The sequence below is a fragment of the Diceros bicornis genome, chromosome 29, assembly GCF_020826845.1.
Source record: "Diceros bicornis minor isolate mBicDic1 chromosome 29, mDicBic1.mat.cur, whole genome shotgun sequence".
NCBI classification, from domain to species: Eukaryota; Metazoa; Chordata; class Mammalia; order Perissodactyla; family Rhinocerotidae; genus Diceros; species Diceros bicornis.
Window position 1 is genome coordinate 28,343,975 of NC_080768.1, and position 14,957 is coordinate 28,358,931.

General features: G+C 40.8%; 1 protein-coding gene across 1 annotated transcript in view; it reads right to left on the bottom strand.

The window, feature by feature from the left end:
• Positions 1-6,907: 6,907 nt before the first annotated feature.
• The window catches only part of GSR (glutathione-disulfide reductase), a 45,736-nt gene continuing 37,686 nt past the window's right edge, over positions 6,908-14,957 (bottom strand). Inside the window, exons 10-13 of the mRNA XM_058525154.1 lie at positions 13,861-13,972; positions 11,718-11,849; positions 10,766-10,899; positions 6,908-7,885 (exon numbers count right to left, since the gene is read on the bottom strand). Of these exons, the coding sequence (XP_058381137.1) occupies positions 7,736-7,885; positions 10,766-10,899; positions 11,718-11,849; positions 13,861-13,972 (528 nt within the window). The 3' untranslated portion in view covers positions 6,908-7,735. The remainder of the gene's footprint in view (positions 7,886-10,765; positions 10,900-11,717; positions 11,850-13,860; positions 13,973-14,957) is intronic.

The window sequence follows — 14,957 nt, forward strand, 5'->3', positions numbered from 1 at the left end:
TGAATGGTCTGACCATTTCCTTTGCCTACTTTAAATTATTTCTCATTAGTTTTTAGAATATCTATATCTATATAGAGAGATATCTATATCTGTATCTATATAGATCTCCATCTCTATATATATGTATACATATTACACTGGATACCAATATATTGGAAATATCTCTAGATAGACAGATAGACAGACAGACAGAAGACAGACAGACAGATGGATGATAGATAGAGATAGACCTGTCAAAAAGTGTTAACTTTATAAACAGAGAGAAGTTTAATGTTTTGGGATAAATTTTTTTTGGTGAGGAAGATTAGCCCTGAGCTAACATTTGATGCCAATCCTCCTCTTTTTGCTGGGGAATATTGGCCCTGGGCTAACATCCATGCCCATCTTCCTCTACTTTATATGGCACACTGCCTCAACACGGCCGTGCCCGGGATCCGAACCTGTGAACCCCGGGCCACCAAAGCGGAGCGTGCAAACTTAACCACTATGCCACTGGCTGGTCCTTGTTTAGGGATAATTTGATTCACTTGTTCCCAGTGTATTGTGAGTCTACAAGTAAACATTTATCATCCATTATGTCTGAGTGTGAGGAGGAATAAACAAATACTAGAGTGAATAAGATCTCCTTTCTGTCTTCAAGGAGTTTAACAAAGATCTACAGTGCAAGTCAGACTGTGAAAGTGCTCTAGGAGATATAATCAAAATGCTTTGGAACAAGAACAGAGAACATGCTTTGGCTGAGGGAGAGGAGTTCAGCTCTATGAAAGGGAGGTCAAGCTTATAGGATGTGCAGGACACCACAGGCAGAGACCCAGAAGAGGTGACAAGAGGAGATGGTGCTGGAAATGGCAAAGACACTGTCTTTACTAGACAAAGTGTTGGCTGGGATGGAAGAGTCGTCCTTCCAGGCTGGCTGGAATGTGGAGTCTGAGAAGGGAGATAGGCTGGAAAGGTAGGTCGGGGCCAGTTTTCAAGTTTGGGATTGTATATCTGAGGAACCATGGATCTGTCTTGGAGGTTGGCATGGCGTTAATGGGGATAAACACATCATTATCCCCAATCTTGAAGCAAACAGATCTTTTTGCCACAAAATGAAAAACAAGAGACATTTTTAAAAGAATTTAAAAGAACTTAGAATTTTAAAATGTTGAGTGTTTGCTCTGAAAGAACATATTCTTTCAATTGTCACCTCTTGTGCCAGCATCAATCCCCCTCCCCCCTTACTTACTGGCTCCATTCTCTCAGGTGAAAATATGCACAGATTTTTTTTCATCTTCAAATAGCTTTGCCATGCCCTCCCTAGCAATCCTCTTATCTTCAGAGCTGGGCCTTAATAGGCAGACAATGAATTCTTTTGAATGAGTGAACGAATAGTTTGAAATTGCTGCTGCTTCTTCCTGACGATGGAATCTCCTCTTAGCCACTTTTATTTTGCTTTTTCTCTCTACAAATCTACTAAAATTGGAATCTCAAAAGTCACCAATAACCTCCTGAGAAAGAAAAGAACAGCCCCTGATGTCTGAGAATGCATCTGATGCTCACAGCTAAATCATAGCGTTCTCCTGCTGGACATAACACCTCATAGAACACCCACTTTAGACAAGGTCACTGTGCAACACCAAACGCCAAACACCTCCCTCTCTTGCTGAAGGAGTTATTGCTGCTTCTTTACCAATTACTAGTAATTGGGGTGGGGGTGGGGTGGCAGGGTGGAAGCTGCCTTCCCACAAATAAACATTTATTGTGATAGTCAATCACAGAATTGCCCTCTGATTTCTGACAACACCAATCTAGAGCCAACCTCTGCTTCCTGAGACCCTCCCCAAAGTTATCCAATGAAATCCCATATCCTCCAATAGGTTCTTTGTTAGAAAGAACTCATGAAACACCCTATAACCCTGTATGTTACCCCTTATGGCAAGTAATAAACCCAACTTGTTCAACGACAACGGTTTCTATGGTCCTCGGCTGAAGAACATTGACACTCCTGTGAATTCCTGCCACTTTCCTAAGTCTTTAGGCTCAGTGGCCTTCTGTCTACCATTCCCTTCCCCTTCAAGCTCTTTCTCCATGACTTTACTCCTACTTAGCCTCTTTCCTCCAAGGTCTTCACCCTTTATCCATCCACGCTTTATCCACATTTTAAATGTGGGCATTATTGACGCTCTGGCCTCTTCTCACTCCTTCTTGCTCTAAAGGTCATATAGATACACGCTCGTGACTTTGAATATGACCTCGAGATTCACAAATCTGTCTTCCTAGTCCTGACTTTTCTCCTAAACTCCAGCTTTTTTATCCCCAGATCCCTACTGGGACCACAAACTCACCACGTCCAAAACTTAGCATTTGCCTCCTTTACGCCAGTTTCTCCACCCATCTGGCTATTTTATTAACGGTCTTTCTATTAACGGTGTTATCTTTCTTCCAGTCCATCATGCTGGAAACTTCAGGGCTAGTTTTGACTCCTCCCTTTCCCTCAAGCCCTAAATTCAATCAGATCACAAATTCTGTTGATTCCTTCTTTGAAAATTTTCTTGCACGTGTCCCTTCCCATTCCCACCGCCACCACCCTAGTCCAGGCCCTTTATTCCCTCTCAGCCTCATGTCTGATCTCCCATCCTACTCTCCACTTTTTGCTATTTCCACTTCAATCTTCCAGTCCCGCTTAGATGGCATTTCCTCCTTTAACAATCTTCAATGTTTCCTCATCACCAATCTTCTCAAATCCACTTATCAAGATCCTCTCCAAACAACAATCTCATTTTCCAGTGTCATCTTCCACTACTCCTAGTCATTCAATTCACCAGTGTGGGGCACTGAGGTAAACAGTGAGAATGTACAGCACAAAGACGTGTAGAGCATGCTCCCTGTCTTTGAAAAGAACAAAGGAACAGATACATGGACAAACACTTAATGCAACAAGTGCTGTAATGGACGGATAAGCTTTTTTGTAATTCAAAGTTATGCTTTAGGAAAATAAAACTGTATCACTCTCAGTTCTTAGTTAAACATTGGAAACTGACCTGGACTAATTTAAGTAGAATGGATATATCCTATGTAGCGTAGCTCACAGAATCTTGGGAGGGCTGGTGATCCAGGCTCAGAGGTTAGGCAGCCAGAGCCACGGTGGCCAAAACCGTGACTCAGAAATCAGCCAGTGAGGTCACCATTGCTGCCACAGCATTCTAGTCACCATAGCTAGAAACTGACATGGCAGGCGCTGGTACTGTTGCCAGGCTGACCATTGACGTTGTTGCCATAGCCACTAGAATGGATTCTCCCATCCCTGTTTCTTTGCATCACTGGTTTCTGGGTAGTCACGGGTGGGTGCATCTGATTGGCCAAGCCTATGTCATGTGCCTTCTCTCTAGCCACAAGGGAGCCTGGGAAAGCATGCATCTGGCATTTTTGGGTTCTATGTGGGGAGATGGGCTTTATCTCTTACCAAGGCTCATAAGGTTGGGATTCCTCAAACTTATAGAGTCTGGATGCTGAACAGCCAAAAAGGACAAATGTCTGCTACTTCACCTTACAGAGAAAGGACTTAAAAGGGGAATTATTTCCATAAAAATTTATGTAAAATCTACATATAACCCCAGCCCTACCATCCAACACTTTTTACCTTTTAACACTGCCCTCTAACACATTAAACAGCACTTAAAATATACTACATAAAAAATAGAAATGACTATACATAATCATTCTTACCTTTAAAATGCTGACTCTGATCTTTATTGAAGAATAACACACTAAATTATTGTATCAAAGGCAATGGCAATAAATGAGCATCTCTCAGAGTAGGGCACAATAGAAACAGTCTTCTATATCACATCTAACAGCTCTTCATCTATAATCAGGTCAGATTCACAGAAAGGGAATCTTTGTGGAAGACATGAAAATCCTGCCTACTCATTTTTCATAACAGCAAAGGATTAAAATGTTGGCTCTTTTCTACTATAGATCTTAGGGTCAAAAAATCACAGTAACACACATTTGCCCTCTTGCAGCTGAAGTTGCTGCACAACATACCAGGAATGATACTGTGAAACACAACATAGAGAATATAGGAATGATTGACATTAAGTGTAAAATGACATACACGAGGTGAACATGCAGTGTAGACCTACTATGTGAGAAGGTATTATGAGAACACAAAATACATAAAACTATTAAAGAAGTCTTTACAAAGGTAGTTTTAGTCAAACCTTGTAAAATGAGTAGATTGTCAGGTGCGGGTGACTAAAGATGGCCACAAATTCTTTACCACTCCTCCCACTGAGAGATGAAGTCCAATTCACTTCCTCTTAAATCTGAGCTGGCCTTAGTGACTTGCTTAACCAATAACATGTGGCAGAAGTGACATTCTAGAACTTCTGAGGTTAAGTCATAAAGCTTGCAGCATCTGCCTGGGAATCTTGGAACAGTATCTGGGAGCTTCCGTCTAAGTCCATTACCCTGCTGGAGAGGCCACATACAGGCACTCGGGTTGACAATCCCAGCTGGGGCCAGCCTTCCAGTCATCTGTGCCTAAGTGCCAGACATATAAATAACTCTGTTTTAGACCCTCCAGACCAGCCCATCTACCAGTTTGTTTTGAGAGGTTCGGTGGATTCAATCGGAGATGTAAAAGAAACTTTCCACTCCAAACAAACGGACTGAAGGTATATTTTATTATATAGAGGAAAGTAAAGGCGATAGTCCGCAAACAGATCCGAATAGGTCAAATAACAAGAGGGAAATGACCCAAATCGATCGGAAAGGGAAAACCAGATCGACCAAGATAGAAGCAGATCCGAATAGGTCATATAATAAGAGGGAAAAATATCAGATCAACCGGAAAGGGAAACACCAAATCGACTGAAAGGAAGTAAGACAAATCAACTGGAAAGAGAAACACCAGGTTGACCAAAAAGAGAACACATCAGATCCGTTACTCACAACATCCACGTCCCTGCGCCGGGGAGAGTCCCTTTAATTGACACGGCTAGGCAGGAGTCCGATCATCAGAGGTCCTGGGCAAGACGTCCCCTCCACAAGTGAGACTCTCACCAGGCCTCAGTTTCCAGCACTTTATATAGCATCAGTAATCTCCAGAGCAAGCAGTTAGAGTTTGCAGAGCAAGCATTTAGCACAAATGGTTATCAGTGGCGTAGGTGCATTGAGCCCCCCCCCCGGCTATTATCCCAGCCCAGCACAGATGGCCAGTCCGTCCCGAGCTACAATGCCCAAAGAGCCTTGTAATGTTACCATTTGCAACTATCTCTCTGGGAGAAGGGCCAGTTCCCACCACATAGAAAGCAGCTTTATATTTCTTCGTGTGCTGGTGGCTGTAGGTTCATGGAACGGCCAAACATGGCTGTACTCATGTCAAGACACAGTTGAATACCACCAAATGATCTTTGTCAACACCAAGAGAAGAGTCATCCTTGCAAGCAGAGTCTTGCTCCAATTCCTGACCCACAAAATCGTGAGATATAATAAAATGGTTGCTGTTTTAAGTCACTAAGTTTTCTGGTAGTTTGTTATGCAGCAATACACAACCAGATCATCAGGTAAACAAGTGGGGAAGAACATTCCACATTCCACACAAAATGTATTTGCATTCTTACGCTCCAGCCAAATTGAACGCTATCATTTCTCATGTACACTTTGGCCAACTTGCCTCACTGTACCTTCCCCACGTCCTGACCTTCAACTCCACAATCCTCAAATTCCAAATCCTACATAACCTTTCTTTCTCAAAGCCTTCTTCAGTCTTCCCAGCAAAATGGCCCTTTCTGCCTCCTCTGAACTTGTATACTTCCACCTAATAATGCCCAACTAGGGTGGCACTCTCCCATGTTCCTGCAACAGTCAAATTTGTGTCTATTGTCCCAATTAACAGTGCCCTCTTTCATTCCCCAAAGTGTCCCATTTTAGTCAATAAATCAAATAGTCACCCTTTGCTTAACACATTGCTTTGAATTGCAGTTGTGTAGAATTTTCTTATTCTAGACAATATGGTTACTTGAAAGCAAGTACCACATCTTTCCTTCAATGTCTACTGAGCACCTACAATGTGCCAGATTTTGTACAAGGTGCTGCCTTGTATATCTTTACCTTCCCCAGTGCTCTGTGGAGTGGAGGCTGGTTGGCCAGACCACCTCACAGGCTGGACTGACTTGAGGACTGATGAAAATGAAGATTGCCACTTGGAAAGGTTACTTCCACATTGGGTTACTATAGAACCAGAGACAGGTGGGTATCTCAAAGGATATGAGACAAAAAATACATGGTATCAGAGTACATGTGACTACTGGGGCCTCCCCTTTTCCTTACAGAGTCACACTCCAAGTTTGGGCCCTATGCAGAGTGAGAAACCCACCAGGTCAGTGGAGCTCAGAACCTTGGCCCACTACCTTTTAGGCTGGCAGAGAAGAAGGGGGAGTGGTTATGTTGGTCCACGTCCAGGTTTTCAGGCCCTATTTTCTTGCTGTAACAGTTACATGACCTAGTTACTAACATGTGTTTTTCTTTCGTTGACATTGGACCTACTTAAAAAGTCAGCGCAGCAACCTGGCCACGGCCAACCAGAAAGACATTCAGTAAAAGCTTAATGAAAGAATTCAGTAGCACTACGTCACTAATGAAAGCCATGGAAAAGTTTAACTCACTTACCTAGCTGGTAAAAGCTAATGGAAATAAAATACTAAAAACTTAAGTGATTTCTAGACTGTTCTTCCAACCCAACCATTAAATTTGTTAAATGTTTCTTTTATACCTCTTGTCTTTATTTATAAAAGAGAAATCTCTTTTCTTCCCCATAAGGCCTTACACCTACTTAAGGCAGCTCAGTGTTGGCATCTGATCCCCCAACGTGAAATATTCTTAGAAAATAAACTGTTACCCATAAATTCATAACAACAAATTTTATAAGAAGAAAAGGCTGTGATTTTATTTTCAAATTTTTGGAAGTATTTCAGAAATTTTCAGAAAAAATAAAATGACAAGAACACACACAAAAATTGAAATCATTCATTGAACTATGAACTCTTAGCAGAGGAAGGGACTTCTGAAGTGTTTGAGTGCCTCTCCTGAAAGCAGGAATCACTTCTAAAATGTTCCTCACTTATATAACCAGCCTCCTCAAATCTGTCCCGAGTTTGACGTACCTCATCTCATAAAAGTAACACAAACAATTTTTAATCACTTAAAAGAAAGAATAAAATAAGGGAGGCAGGCCTGTCATGTTATATGCTTTCAGAGAAAGGTCACATCCTTGAAGCAGCTTGACAATATGCAGAGCACACTACTGGCTTCAAAATAAAAAAAGATTCTGTGCACTTGCATTATTTAAATGTGAAGAGCTTCTGTCATCTTCCTCTATAAAAATTAACAAGCTGTATTTATTCAAGTACATTAATTTAACTATATTTCATATAGTTTTATACTTGGGATGAGGCTGAAACAAAAACAAAAAAGAATAAAACGAAAAACCAGCTAGCACAGAGCTGTTAATAAAAACTTAAAAATAGTAACTACTGTGAGATGCGATCAAATGAACATCAACATTGGATAACAAAACAAATTTCCAATTCCATAAATAAGTTCTACTATTTACTGAACATGTCCACTATCAGAAGGTCCTAATTACAATAAAGCAATACATAAAATGGGAACGTAAGTAAATGTGACTATTTGGTTCATCTCAGCAGATCTACTGGTCCAGCTGCCAGCCATACGAGTCTCTGGGTTCTCAACGAAGCGTGACCAATTCTTCTGCAGAGGTAGGGTGAATAGCAACCGTATTATCAAAGTCGGCTTTTGTTGCTCCCATTTTCACTGCCACAGCAAAACCCTGCAGCATTTCATCACACCCAATGCCCTGCATATGGATCCCAACCACCTGGGAAAAAAAAGAGAAAAATTTCTTAAAGTAAAATTTTTTTATTAGGTGCACTAACAAATTTTTTATTAGCCATAAGAGATACCCGATATTTTAAAACCTCTAAAAAACTTACACCTCTATCCTAATATGGCATAACACAGCCTACATGGCCCGGTATAGTCCTGCCTCGATGTCCCTCTCCAGCCCATCTCACACAGCAACCCCTCAGACTCTCCTCACTCTAGCCTCGCCAGCTTTCCTTCTGTCCTAAGTATTTATCACGTTCTTTCCTTTGCACAAGTTGTTCCCTCTGTCTGGACAATCTTTCCTCCCCTCTTTTAAGAGTTAAAGCCCATTCATTCCTTAGATAGCTATACCTGCCTTTCCGACCAAGTTAAACTGTCTATCATGTGAATCTCTCAGTGCCAATATTTCTCCCTCATGGTTCTATCACACTGCAACTTGTACTTATTTGGGGACTGGACAATTACAGTCCATCTTTCCCAGCAGACTTTACCCTCTAGAAGGAAGGGACCTTGCCTGCTTTTGCTCCCCACTCTATCTGTACGGCCGAGCACAAAGATGGTCCTTAGGAGGCACTCAGTCCATAACATGCTGGATGACTGTGTGAAGGACTGTAAAGGAGGCATTTGTGTCAAATCACATTTTCCTGTGAGGTTTCTTGATATATTTTTAAACTATTAGTTAATGTTCACCTTCAGCAAAGACTTTTAGGGTAAATAGTCCGTTGAAAAACAAAGTTAGAGAACAGAAAACTTAGCTACAAAAATATTTTGTTTAAAAACAAATCAAGGGGCCTGCCCAGTGACATAGCAGTTAAGTTCGTGTGCTCCACTTTGGTGGCCCAGGGTTTGCCGGTTCGGATCTTGGGCTCGGACCTACGCACCGCTCATCAAGCCATGCTGAGGCGGCGTCCCACATAGTTGCAACTAGAAGGATGTACGACTATGACATACAACTATCTACTGGGGCTTTGGGGAGAAAAAAGGAAAAAAGGAGGAAGATGGGCAACAGATGTTAGCTCAGGGCCAATCTTCCTCAAAAACAAAGCAAAACAAAAACATAAACAAAAACAAATCAAGAATATACTTAATACTACTGAACAGTACACTTAAAAATGGTTAAGATGCTAAATTTTACATAATGTGTTTTTTACAATTAAAAAAAAAGTACATCCAGGGGCCGGCCTCATGGTGTAGTGGTTAAGTGCATGCGCTTCGAAGCTGGCGGCCCGGGTTCGGATCCCGGGCGCGCACCGACGCACTGCTTGTCAGGCTATGCTGTGGCGGCATCTGACATAAAGTGGAGGAAGATCAGCACAGATGTTAGCTCAGTGCCAGTCTTCCTCAGCAAAAAAAACAACAAAAAAAAAGAGGATTGGCATGGATGTTAGCTCAGGGCTGATCTTCCTCAGCGGAAAAAAAAAAAAGTACACCTCAATTTAAAACAAAATAATCCCAAATTACATACTGTATATACATTAAACGCAGCCAGATTTTTAGATACTGTGATCTAAATTGAATTTACAAAGAGCCTCTGGTGATGGCAGGAACTTTATATTATTCCTTTCCATATCCAGTTCTTAGTCTTTAGTGTACTGTCAGGTAATGTTTATCAAATGAATGAATGATAACTGGTATGAAGAAATAACTGATATGAAGAGATAAGCAGGAACCTTACAGATTCAATATCTGGAAATCTTAGGCTACTGAGGAACGTTCAGGGCCAAGAAACAGCAACCTTTGTTTTGCTGTCAATCTACTTACTTTCTTCTCTTTGCTGATTCTCTGCTTCTGTCAATCATCAGTGACACTGATTTCTGTAAGCCAAGGACCATGTCTTGTGGCTTTTGGTGTACATGGCCACAGAATCAGATACAGACTATGCCCTTCTTGATAGGACAAGTCGGAAACTACATCTCCATCTTCATTTAAGCCACTGTCACACACAGAGCCATGTTCCCACGGTATATTGCTAATTTCCACCTTTAATATCTAATTTAATTTTTAGAAACAGTTCAACGGGCTGACCAAATACCAAAACAAAATCTATTTCAAAACTTATTTTTTAAAAAAACCTGTTCAAATTCAAACCAAAATCACAATGAGATACCACTTTGTATCCACTAGGATGGCCGTAATAAACAAGACAATGGGCCAGCCCCAGTGGCCTAGTGGTTGAGTTCTGCATGCTCTGCTTCAGCGGCTCAGGTCTGGTTCCCAGGTGTGGACCTACACCACTCTATCAGTGATGTAGGCCATCTATCAGTACCCATGCTGTGGCGGCAGCTCACATATAAAATAGAGGAAGATTGGCAACAGATGTTAGCTCAGGGCAAACCTTCCTCAGCAAAAAAAAAAAAAAGACTGTAACAGGCATTGGTGAGGATGTGGAGGAACCGGAACCCTCATACATTACTGAGGGGAACACAAAATGGTGCAGCCACTTTGGAAAACAGCTTGGTAGTTTCTCAACATGTTAACCAAAAATAGGTAATTGATTATCTCAGAAAGTTTTACTGAATAAACTTCCTTTTCCTCACTGATTGGTTATGTTAAATCTAAATTTCTCCTACATTAAATTCTTACACTTACCAATATTTCTGAGTTGCCTATATATTCTGGGCTATTGGTCAATGACAGTGAGCTTTTTGTGGTTTTCAACCTTTCCCTCTTATGTTTTAAAAGCAGTGGAACCTTCTTTGTAAATGAAATATTATGGAGCACTGCACTATATATAGACAGATAAAAGTGGGACTGCCCCAGTTGAATCAGAGAAGGCTTACCTACTTGGTCTCCTCTCTCCTCACCTCACCAGAATCCCTCCCTCTCTGCCATCCTTAAAGACACTCTCTTGTTTACTGGATTTTTCCCATACCTTTTCCTCTTTGTTGGCACAAACCATTTTCATCACACATTTTGTTTTCCTTTTGGTAACTGCATGATACATTGGGGTAAAGGTGGTTGAATAGATCTTCACATTTTCTTTTCCATATTTATAAATGGCCTCATCTATAATGCACAGAAAAAAAAGCATCTATCAAAAACCTCAACAATTCCACTGAGCTATCAAAGACAGAGATGGCCAGAAATACAGAACCTGAATCAAATCATGAGGAAATAGCAAACAAAATCACAATGAGGGACATTCTACAAGATGAATGCCGGTCAAACAAAATCACAATGAGGGACATTCTACAAGATGAATGCCGGTGTCATGAAATAAGAGAAAGCCTGAGGAATTTTCTCTCTCATTAAAGGAGACCAAAGAGGTATGAAAACTAAATGCAATGCATTACCCTGGACTGAATCCTTGACTTGCGAAAAAAATGTTAAAAATGACATTATTTGAGATAATTCAAAATTTGAATGAGGTCTAAAGTTTAGATAATTTTGTATTGATTTAAATGTTCTCCTTTGAAAACTGCATTGTGTTTCTCTAGAAAACAGTCTTGTTCTTAGGAAATAGATACTGCAGAGTGTGTGTGTGTGTGTGTGTGTGTGTGTGTGTGTAGAGAGAAAATAATAAAGCAAAAATGTTAAGGGTATACAAGAGTCTTTCGTACTATTTTTACAACTTTTCTTTAAATTTGAAATTAGTTCAAATAAAAAAGCTAAAAAAAAAAGTCAAGGAGATAGACAGGATGGTGTGGGGAAAGGAATTACACTCTCCAAGAATAAGCAGTCGGTGAGGAAGTTGGAACTGTGATAAGAGGCCAACCAAAAAGAAGTGTAACCTGGGGGCTGAGATGGATTTAGTCAGCCAACAGACACCTAAAGTTGAGGGGAGGGAAGGAAACCATAAATGACCTTCATTTTTAAATACCTACCTTCCGTGAGTCCCACTGTCCCAATAGGTGGGTGGCTGAAGACCACTGTGGGGATGTTGTCATAGTCTAACTTGGAATCTTCTTTGCATTCAAAAAGTCTATGGGCAAGTTTTCGGCCAGCAGCTATTGCAACTACAAAGATATTTTAAAATCAGTGTTTAGCTTACTGCTCATTTTAACACAGGAGAATTGTTCTACTAACCATTTATCCATCCAGCTTAACATACTAGTTGTGACAAAGTTTTACTCCAATGCCCATTGTAATATCTAGTTCAATATAATGAAGACGTATCATTGCCTTAGCTAACAATTCAAAACTATCGGCTTATGTGAATTTTGTACATTCTACTATGACAAAAAAAAAGGACACATTTACAAGTTTCCAACCATCTGGCAGTAGTTATCTACTTAATGAGGATATCAGCTTTTTGACACAATATTTACAGAGAAAATTATATTGGTTTTGAGCATGTTAAGTTCTACTTTATAACCACATTCGGTTCACGCTAAGATTTTTTTTGTCTATTTTTTTTTTTGTGAGGAAAATCAGCCCTGAGCTAACATGCATGCCAATCTTCTTCTTTTTTTTTTTTTTTTTTTTGCTGAGGAAGATTGTCCCTGAGCTAACATCTGTGCCCATCTTGCTCCACTTTATGTGGGACGCCACCACAGCACGGCCTGACAAGCGGTGCATCGGTGTGCGCCTGGGATCCAAACCTGGGCTGCCAGCAGCAGAGCGCACGCACTTAACTGTTATGCCACAGGGCTGGCCCCTAAGTCTATCTTTTTAATTATTTTTATTTCTTATTTTATATATATATATTTTTTTTTTGGTGGGGGGGAGGAAGATTAGCCCTGAGCTAACATCTGTCACCAATCCTCCTCTTTTTGCTGAGGAAGACTGGCCCTGGGCTATCCATCCATGCCCGTCTTCCTCCACTTTATATGGGATGCTGCCACAGCATGGCTTGACAAGTGGTGCATCACGCACGCCTAGGATCCAAACCCTGGGCTGCCACAGTGGAGCACGCGTACTTAACCACTATGCCACCAGACCGGCCCCTCTTATTATATTTTTAAAGTTTACTCCCCTTGCCTATTTTCATTCCTAACAGTCTTTTAGAAAAAATGCCTGAGTTCAGTAAAAGCACCAGCTATTAATTTTACTGGTTTCAAATTGACAGGGTTTTTTTTTTCCAAAATAGGGTATCAGTAGGATACATAAGAAATTTTCCTCACTTTGATATAATTTTAATTGTTAGATTATGTTATAAAGTTTTTGAAACTTGGCTTGTTATTTTGGTTTTGTTAAGAGAACTTCCTAAAGAAGCTAAAAGGCTTTGGGTATGTGACTGGGATAAGTTTCCATTCTGAGGTAAGACCCGGGCCATTTTGGAAAGATTGGTGAGGTCCCAGAGGGGTACAGAGTGATGTCGTTAATAGAGGGAAGTGGGACAAAGAGCTTGAAACGGTGCCAGTGCCAGTTAACTCAGGAAGCAGGCCTGAGGTGGGGGAGGCGGGGGGCCGTCGAGGTGGGGCGCAGTGTGTAAGGCAGGAATCAATCTTGGTTGTATCAAGATAAAATAGTCACTGGGCCGGCCCCATGGCTTAGTGGTTAAGTGCATGCACTCCCCTGCTGGCGGCCCGGGTTCGGATCCCAGGTGCGCACCGACGCACTGCTTCTCCGGCCATGCTGAGGCCGCGTCCCACATACAGCAACTAGAAGGCTGTGCAGCTGTGACATACAACTATCTACTGGGGCTTTGAGGGGTAAAAAAATAAATAAATAAAATCTTAAAAAAAAAAAAAAGATTAAATAGTCACATAAAAATGTCACTCTACATTACTTCTTTCCAAAGCCACTTCCTTCCACTGCCACCACACACAACTCGGATTCTAACTTACAGTGTTCTTCAGAGGGTGACCGTATCATCCACGTAAAAATTTCAGTCTTCACTAAGCATTTTTTTAAGTCTTTTAAGGAAAAATGAATTTTATTCAGAAAATGTCAGGTACCCAACCAACATCTGTTTTAATACATTTTTACCATTTTTACACTCATCCCTTTAACTTCGCTTAAGCTGATTTGACTGTGAAGAGGTGAACAGTTGTATACAACACACAAGAACACAAGATACATTACCTGGAGTAAGGAGAGCTTTTCCACACACGTCCCCAACTGCGTAGACACCTTTTACATTAGTATTCTGGAATTCATCTACTATGATATGACCTCTGTCATCAGTTTGGATCCCCTAAAATTGTGACAGGATATCATGTAAATATTTGGCCTATCTACAAAAAACGGCAGATCAAATCTCTTCTACCTCATTTCAGGCACCTCGTCAGCCTGAATCTCTAAGAAACCACAAGACTCAACCGAAAGACGAAAAACAACTTAGCAAGTTGGCAAGTTTTTATATCTTTTGCTTAATTTAAAAGGTAAATATTTTATCCAATTTTGAGATGTTTTAACAGGATTTGACTTTGCAATGTACAATTCAAGTGGCCAGGTAAACAGGAAAAGGAATCACTCGACGTCACTGTGCTACTTGCTATCCCTGTGGAGTCCACCTAAGACAATGCTTTTCAACTTTTCCCACTGAAACACTCCTCCTGAAGCAGGCTAACATCCCTTAGAGGGGCACAGCCTGAAGCAGTCATCAAAAGCAGATTTCTTTGAAGCTTACCATTTTATCTTAAAAAATCCAAGTCAATTTTGCATTCTACTCTAAAAAAATACTCGTTTCCTTTAACCAACTTTTTTTCCTATACATCAAATCAAATTTTTGCTCCAAGAGGGTGTGTCATGCTTAGCTTGTGGCTTTGCAGATTCCAAGTGTATATACTCTCATGTGACAAGCAGACAGACAGCAGAAGTAGGAAGTAGGTAACACAGTGGTTACCAGTACACCCTTTGGAACCAGATAGACGTGGGTTCAAATACCAGCCCCACCACTTGCTAATTACGAAATCTTGTATAATTACCTATTTGTCAACAAGTATTTGAGCTTCTAGTACAAATGAGGTATTAAGTTAGTCACTGAGAATACAATGGTAGGTAATACAGATATCCTCCTTACCCCACGGAGTTTACAGCCTGGTGAATTATCTATTATCTCTGTGTCCCTGGTTTCCTAATCTTTACCCCTCAAAGAGTTGTTGGCAAGATTAAATTAGGTTAGTAACATGCTGACAAGAACTATACAAGGTAATCATTCAATCTGCATTATATAAATA